Raw genomic sequence first — 8,700 nt, forward strand, 5'->3', positions numbered from 1 at the left:
CCATATTTGTACAAAATAAATAAAAACAATTAAATTACGTTATCGAGAAACGTTGATTTTCATAAAAATACTCAAAATCATGTCCTGATAACAATTGATAACTAAACATGTTTTCATTTTTTTTATTCTCAAAAGTAAAAAAGAAATCTTAAAAACAGTTATTAAACATAACCCTAATTTCCCTTCTTCTAAAAAGTCCCAATAATGCCATGTCATTAATAATATCTTTGGAGGCATGTTCATGACTTGTATATATACATATATTTATTTTGGCATTTTGGATTATCTCAAGCAATTGCTAGAAATGGAGATGATTCTGCATAACACACATACCCCACAAGAAGAACCAGTTGTCTTCCAATTCTTTTGTACAGAAGCCATCTATATTTCCATATGAATCAACCCTCATTCAACCCCCACCTTGCAACCAATTTTCTTTGTCCCTCACCAACCTTAGCCCACCACAGTTTGGCCTCTAGGGCCCTTAAATAACATACCTTTTTTGTACCTTTTTGGGGGAGGCCACCACGGCCCACATTGCATTGAATTGAAAGGTTAGTAACTGATTTTGTAAGGATCTCAAGACCCAGCTCTACCTCTTTGTTTCTTCATCCCATGGCCCTTGTCATGGAGAAACCACACCATTCCATGTTGGCATGGACACAAATTGATGTGTAGTTGCAATGGGCTGATTGGCATCTAAGATGATGCCACATCCCCTTCTAAGTTTTATTGCCATTGCAGATAGCGTTTAATTAAAAAATCAATCGGTTTTCAAATGAGATAATCAAAATTTGATTCATTAAATTAGTCTTCATTAAAAACACGAGGATATATATATAAAAAAAGATTATTAGATTTATGATAAGGTTGTGAGTAGATGTAAAAAGGTAATGTAAACTAAATATTTCAATCAATTTGTGTGGCACAAGCCAACTCACAGGGTGGCTGGCCACCACAAACAATTAAATATGATATTCCTGCCCAAGTTGCTCACAACTTTAGGGTTAAGTTGGGCCCTGACAGATGGAGATGCTACATATAACTTAAGAATATCAATCCATTAAGGGCACCAAAGTCTTAAATGGGAATAAAAAACCCTAGAATTTTTCTACACAAAGCATATGAAAAATTAACCAAACTTTAGGAGAATATTAGGATGCCCTCAGTCAAATAATGCCCTATTGTTTATTGGAAATAACAAAAGGAATGGAGAAGGAATGCTCACATTGCATAAAGAAAAAGATAATCACCCCTTTATGCCATCTTTTCTTTTAACTTTTTCTTATGCTTTCCAAGAACCTCACAAAGGGCCCTTTTTCTTTTTTTCTCCCCTTTAATTATTTAAAAGAGGTTTTCAAAAACCAAAAACCGTGTTCAAGACGTGTTACGATGTAATATATTTTTATTTAATTAATTTTTTAAAGTATTTTTAAAATACAAATCTCAGATTTAAGGATACCGTTAAACTCATAAATAAAACGTTACTCCAAATAAAATTTATCGTCTCTCATACCTAATTCATTAAACATGAAGGTCAAATTTCAAAATCAAAGCACCATAGAAAAAAAAAAATATTGAATGATTCATGGGATGAAAAACACTACAAAATGGATTATAAACCTAACAAAGGATGGACCCACCTACCTGAAATTAAGATGATAATTAATAAAGAGTATCACATCATGATTAATGCATCTACCATAAAACTTCAATCTCCAGCTATATGCAAATGCAAAGTCTTCAAATCATTTTCTTCATATTTATTGCATCCTTTTCACCGTCAACATGTTACCTCCACCTTTCCCTTTCACACCACCTTTGTCAAAACTTATTCTACTTCATTTATTTTAAAACATAATAATTATTATTTTATTTTATTTTATTTTTGTTCTATTTTGCACTCTTACATTGGGCAATAATTCACTCTAATTTTTATTTTTTTACTCATATTAATAAAATATAATTATTTCAATTTTTTTTCTTATTCTAAAATTACTACCACAATTATTGAGAGAAGCACTTCAAAAAGGATAGTAGGAATTTTTCTATAACATTGAAAAGTCAATTTCAAGTGGTCACAATAGCTTTCAATTTTTTAATGTCGACAATGATATTATTTCTTTGTATTCTATTTTTAATTTTTTATACTAGAGTGAAAAATAGGATATCAAAAAATATATTTGATAAGTGTTGTTGAAAATAATTTTTGATAATTTATTTTTAGAAAATAGCTTTTGAAAATTTGCTCTCTTTATTTATAATTTTAAAATATGTTTTAAATATTATTTTTCTAAAGTTTTTTGCATGTGAAAATATTTTTAAAATCCTTTATAGAGAATAAATAAATAATAATAATTTTTATATTTGAGTTTCTAAACATAAGGTTTTTTTTTTCTTTTTTTGGTATAAAAAAACAATTATGGTGATGACACGTGTACGATGATGAGATAGTTTGAAGATCTGTGGACAAAATCATCCATCAAGTTGTTGCTGTCAAAAGTACGAATCAGCCCCTCTCCCCATGTGCTCTGTCCCTTCCTAATTTATATATATATCCACAAATAAATAAATATTTACTAATAAACACATATATATCTATATATATATATATATATATATATATAGAGAGAGAGAGAGAGAGTCTTAGAGAGAGAAAATAGTACGTGGGCGATGTGTTGTTTTGAAAATTCGAATCATGACTGAAAGGAGTACATTGGATTCTTTCCACATTGCGTCTGTGCCGTTGATTTCTGCTCCTCACGGGCTGCCCCTCAGATGGAGGCCGTACACGTGTACGGCCGATACATCCATACTGCAGTGGTACCCAAGGCTACCTTTGCGTCAGTGTTTTCTGCAGTGGGAGTTAGTTAAATGACCCGCGGGTGACAAATCCTCCAACGCCGTTATAACGGACGCCGATTCGACCGTTGCTCTCCCGCTTCGATATGAACGTGGGAGAGGGAGGCTGACAGCGGCTTTCTTGGGAAGAAGAATTTTCGATCTGAAATGACGAAACCACCCTCGCAGTTTTGAATTTATTGACGTCATTACCCTCCATCAAATATTCCATACTAAATAAATTCTCACTCACAACGAGGGGTAGAATTGACTTTTTGAAAGAGGGTTTTTTTTTATAAAAAATGGAAATTTTGGAAATTGTGTTATTAAAAAAAAAATTGACCTCTGTTCCAAAGCCCCTAAATAAAAAAATAGGAGCTTTGGAAATATTTTTAATTAAGTGAATGTGGAAAGTAAAAGTGGGATTTTTTTTTTTTTTTTTTTAATAGTATGATCCATTTTAATTATAAAATAAGGTTTATAATTGGAGAATCTTTGTCTAGAATAACATGAAAACATCTTCTTGGATGATACGTCACGTTGTTCCAATTTTGCATTGTGATTAAATAACTTGGGTGGTGTGGTTTCTTATTGGATTCCCCTTTATCAATACTTAATATATTTATTTATTTATTTTTAAAAAAGAATCTCACTCAATTTATCAAAACATTGATGATAAATACGATTTTAAAAAATAAAAAAAAAATGGTCTATATCAAGTAATTATTGGGACACAATATTATAAAGCTACTCAACTCCAATAATTCTAAGGTAAGAGTCCTTTCACAATCAAGTATTTATTTTATTTTATTTTATTTTATTTTTGGTATAGGACAAAAACATAGGTTGATGTCATTTAAAGTAATGATTTTTAATTAAAATAAAAAATCAAAATTTAAATTTAATTTTACTTTAAAAATATAAAAATTTACTTTAAATTCATATTTTATTTATATTTATATTTTATTTATTTACATTTCCACTCAAATTTTTCAAAAAAACCAAACATAATAATGTACGATGAAAAAAAGTTTATTAGTAAAAGTATTTTATCTGAAAGTGTTATTTAAGAGAATCACAGTGTTTTTCCATAAAAACACTATAAAATTTTTAAAAAAGAATTTTGAAATCTATAGGAAATCCAGTATAAAAGTGAAATTTTAAAATAATTTAAATGAAATATTTTTAGTAAAAAAGTTTATGTGACAATGATTATAGACTTTGGAGCTTTCAAATCATCAACTTTATCATATACATTTCATGATTCATGTATATTATCAATCATCATACCTCCTTACTAAAAGGAGATGTATAGTTAAATTATTTTTTCAATATATTGTGTAAATATTTTTAATTTTAGGTAAATTTGTATAAATTAAAAAATGAAAATGATAAAATATATTTTTTAATTTTAATAAAATAAAAATAGTTGTAAATCTGTGATTGGATTTGTTGAATGAGCCAACCCATTTGAAAATTTTATTTGTAAAATTATAATACCTTGGATTTTTTTGATAAAATAATTAATTATTTTATATCGAGGAAGGGGCGATTGGGTCAATTCACAATGACATAAAATTTGAACATAAGGGCAAAATGGGCAACCCAATAGTGGTCTCCAAAAGACTCGCCCATCTTTCCCACTCCTCCACTGTCCGGCTTCCTCTTTCCATTTTGATTCCTTCATTTTATTTCCCTTTTACCCCTCTCCAAAAATAAAACATAAAAATAATAATTTTTAGAGAGAAAGTGGGTGGATGCCTCATTGCCTCTTTTTCTATTTTATTCCCATTTTACCCCTCCTCCAAAAACCGATAATAATACACTTTTTTTATACCTTTTACCCCTCATGTGAAAAAACCACAATAAAAATAAATAATTTTTTTAGAGAGAGAAAGTAAAAAATAATAATTTTTTAGAGAGAGAAAGTGTGGGCGTCGGCAGTTTAATTGGATTTTTGTGAGAGCAGAAGCAGAGCCCTCCCACTGACCACCACACCAAAAAGGAAAAAAAGAAAAGGCTTTGGTGTTCGTTTGGGGAGAAGTGGGGTGCGCACGATAAGCAGAGTGAGAGCCAGAGTGCATTAAGTTCTTGGTTTGGAATGCTTTGAGGCTTCCCAGTTCTAATCTACACCCCCCTGTGTGTAGTTTAGCTCTTCTTTTAAGCGTTTTGGGGTTCTGGGTTTTCTGGGTTCTTCGCCATGGCTGCTACTGCTGCGCATGTTAACACTGGGATGCCCACTAGAGCTTTGGTGGCTCTGGTTTTCTTACTGGGTTTGGTTTCGCTATCTTGCGCCGCTCGCTTGCCCTTGTCCAAGCAGAAGTTTGAGGTCCAGAAGCACTTGAAGCGGTTGAATAAGCCTGCTGTCAAAACCATTAAGGTCCCTATCTCTCTCTCTATATCTCGCTTTGTCTGCTGTTTGGGTGCTGGGAAAATGGGGGAAAATGGAGGATACTGAGAGAAAATATATATATTTTTTGTGGGTTTCTTCTTGTTGCTTGGGTTTGGGGAAAAAGGTTGAAAACAGCGAGGTGGGTGTGTCAGTTTTCTGGGCCTGAGAAATAAAGGATTTATTATGCAAAAAATTATTTATTTTTCTACATTTCTTACCCACCAAACAGATCATAAATGCAAATCAGATAGAGGGTATCTCATAAATTTCCTTTTTTGTGGCTCGTTTTATGGGTTTGTTTTCTCTTTTCATGGGAATTCGATTCTATTCAAGGAACAATGATGTTCTTGTTATTTCACCTTTCTCTATCACTTTCTTTCCTTCTTTCTTTCTTTTTCTCTAATGATTTCCTTTTTATGGAGTTTGGGTCTTCCCCATTTAGTGTGTTGCTAAGCCTGTGTTTGGTTGCTAAGAAAAACTTAAGAAACAAGGGGTTTCGGATTTTGCTCTCTCTGACAGTTTAAAGTTGAAGATTTAAAACTTTTTAGTTTGTTTTCTTTTTCCTACCTTTTCTCATCAACCAAACAGAGTACTATTGTAAATTTGGCGAACTTTATGGTTTTCTATTCTGCCTAACTTTCCCAAGTGTTTCCTTGGTGAGAATTTCTCATTTTGAAATTCTGATTTTTGATAATCAAGCAGAGCTCAGATGGGGATTTAATAGACTGTGTTCACATCTCTCATCAACCAGCCTTTGATCATCCATTCCTGAAAAATCACACAATTCAGATGAGGCCCAATTACCACCCGGAAGGGCTTTATGATGAAAGCAAAGTGTCTACAAAGCCTAAGCAGAGGACAAATCCAATCACTCAGCTGTGGCATGTGAATGGTAAATGCCCTGAAGGCACCATACCCATCAGAAGAACAAAACAGGATGATATTCTTAGAGCAAGTTCAATGAAAAGATATGGAAGAAAGAAGCACAGAACCATTCCTCTGCCAAGGTCTGCAGATCCTGATCTCATCAATGAGAGTGGCCATCAGGTAAATAAAAAGGAAATAAAATAATATAAAATAAAGGTTTTAAAAAAATAAAGCCGCTTTTCATCCATTTTTCTTGATTATGTTTTCATTGATATTGATTCTAATAGTCTCTTTTGTTTTTCCCCTTTTCCTCTGGTGGGGTGATCAGCATGCAATTGCTTATGTTGAAGGAGATAAATACTATGGAGCTAAAGCCACCATTAATGTCTGGGAACCCAAAATACAGCAGCCAAACGAGTTCAGTTTGTCTCAGCTTTGGATATTGGGAGGTTCCTTTGGTGAAGACCTTAACAGCATTGAAGCTGGTTGGCAGGTATTCTTATGGCTTATTGTTGATCCAGTTCCAAATTTTGCTTACGCCATTGTTGTTTTCTAACTATGACTAATGATTATATATAAAAAATTGTTCTAAAAACAGGTCAGTCCAGATCTATATGGTGACAACAACACAAGACTGTTCACTTACTGGACTGTAAGCTCCAAATTTTACATCCTCTTTTGTGGGTTATCATCTTAATTTGTCGTCAGATATGACCTAATGCATCCTGACTTCTCAATATTTTTCTTTGTGTGGGGGAAAACCCAATGCAGAGTGATGCATATCAGGCCACAGGATGCTACAATCTTCTCTGTTCAGGCTTTATTCAAATCAACAGTGAAATAGCAATGGGTGCAAGCATCTCTCCTGTTTCTGCATTTAGAAATTCACAATATGATATTAGTATACTTGTCTGGAAGGTAAAAGCCAATGTAGCCTCTAGGGTCTATATATGGAATACTGAAACTGCAAATGGATTAAATAAAATATTAAAGAAAGAGAAAATTGGAGCTGGAACTGTCAAGCACGCATGTGACTAACCATTGAAAATGTCCCTTTCTGGGGGCCTTTTTCATTGGATGTTCATATACATAATTGAGGGGGTAAAAATTAGAACATCATTGTGGTTGGATGCTGAGAATCTTTGGCATTTTCCTTTGGTTGCTGATTTGGGCCGTAACTGCCTTTCACTACACAGTGGAAAACTTGAGTAAAACACTGTTAATTCTTAGTCTTCACCACTATTCACTGCCTTTGCTTTATAACTGAAACAGTGGGTATGAATCAAGTCAATTGGCTTTGGCTTTATCTATTGATTTTCATTTGTTGGTTTTGGGTACTTTTGTAGGATCCAAAGGAAGGAAACTGGTGGATGCAATTTGGAAATGACTATGTGTTGGGTTATTGGCCAGCTTTCCTATTCTCATACTTGGGTGACAGTGCCTCTATGATTGAGTGGGGAGGTGAGGTGGTGAATTCAGAACCAGATGGTCAGCACACCTCAACTCAAATGGGCAGTGGGCATTTCCCTGAAGAAGGGTTTAGCAAGTCAAGCTACTTCAGGAATATTCAGATAGTTGATTCCTCCAATAACCTCAAGGCCCCTAAGGGCATTGGCACCTTCACTGAGCAGTCAAATTGCTATGATGTTCAGACAGGCAGTAATGGGGACTGGGGCCATTACTTTTACTATGGAGGCCCTGGTAGAAATGCCAATTGCCCATGAAGATAAAAACCCCCTTTTTCTTCTCTCCCTGTATCATTCAACCTAGTGCAATGCCTCTCTCTTATGTATACCCTCTTTTTTACTCTTTTAGGTTGGGCTAGTGTAGTGATGATCTTTCTCTAGTGCGAAGTTTTGACTCTGTTTTTCTCTTGAACATTATCCATGTAAGTGGTTTGTGGAGCTGGCCAAGTTTCTCAAAAAACCTACAAGAAACAGGCCTTTTAATCACTCCCTTTGTATTCTATTTGTTTGTTTACTCCTCCTTGGAGTGGTTTGTTAATGGATGAATCAGATTCCGATCTTGGTTTTGGCCTCTTAATACGCTAACTTCCATTTTTGTTTTTTTTTTTTTTAATCTTTTTCATTTTCTTGGATATGCTCTCATCTCTGGTTCTGGTGGGGGCTACTACTCAAAAAACTGGAACTATTATAACAAAGAGAGATCAAGATGGGATTTTCTGGTGGGTAGATGAGATTACTTTATATCCTTAGTGCTTCTCCTTTTCTGAGAGAAACCCCACTACTAGTCATTAAACTATACATCAATCATAGAACTTTTAAAAAATCCATGTTAGGGTTAGGCTCCTCCCCACCTGCCATGAGATGAGGCTTTCCATGTAGATTCCTTGGCCAAAAGGATCCTAAAGTTGAATGCAATTTTTGGTTACTTTTACATGAAGAAATTAAGAAAGGCCCCCAAGAAAGCGTTCATTTGCTTTGAATGATTTCATCCTATGGCTTTACAATTTCTTGCACCAAAGGGCCGCTGCAGAGCCCTGTTTGTGAAATGGCTCTATCAGAGAAATTGGCGGTATTTTCCCTTCACATGTTTTGTGTTGGAGGCAATGTTAAATTTATTCACCAAATGAAAAGACA

General features: G+C 33.8%; 1 protein-coding gene across 1 annotated transcript; it reads left to right on the forward strand.

Annotated features, from left to right (window-relative positions):
- The first annotated feature begins 4,763 nt into the window (after positions 1-4,763).
- On the forward strand, positions 4,764-8,126 carry LOC100267227 (protein neprosin). Its single transcript, XM_002285693.4, has 6 exons — positions 4,764-5,221; positions 5,936-6,280; positions 6,429-6,593; positions 6,699-6,752; positions 6,872-7,018; positions 7,447-8,126. The coding sequence occupies exons 1-6, from the start codon at positions 5,042-5,044 to the stop codon at positions 7,822-7,824; spliced, it is 1,269 nt and encodes a 422-aa protein (XP_002285729.1). The 5' UTR covers positions 4,764-5,041; the 3' UTR covers positions 7,825-8,126.
- The last annotated feature ends 574 nt before the right edge of the window (positions 8,127-8,700 follow it).

This window comes from Vitis vinifera, chromosome 6, assembly GCF_030704535.1.
Source record: "Vitis vinifera cultivar Pinot Noir 40024 chromosome 6, ASM3070453v1".
Taxonomy (NCBI): Eukaryota; Viridiplantae; Streptophyta; class Magnoliopsida; order Vitales; family Vitaceae; genus Vitis; species Vitis vinifera.

What these genes read in the sequence shown, in the direction of transcription:
- LOC100267227 (XM_002285693.4), top strand. Translation starts at nt 5,042, where the DNA reads ATGGCTGCTACTGCTGCGCATGTTAACACTGGGATGCCCACTAGAGCT. An exon ending in GACTGTTCACTTACTGGACT is followed by an intron (nt 6,753 to 6,871) that starts GTAAGCTCCAAA and finishes AACCCAATGCAG; the next exon opens with AGTGATGCATATCAGGCCAC. An exon ending in TTAGTATACTTGTCTGGAAG is followed by an intron (nt 7,019 to 7,446) that starts GTAAAAGCCAAT and finishes GTACTTTTGTAG; the next exon opens with GATCCAAAGGAAGGAAACTG.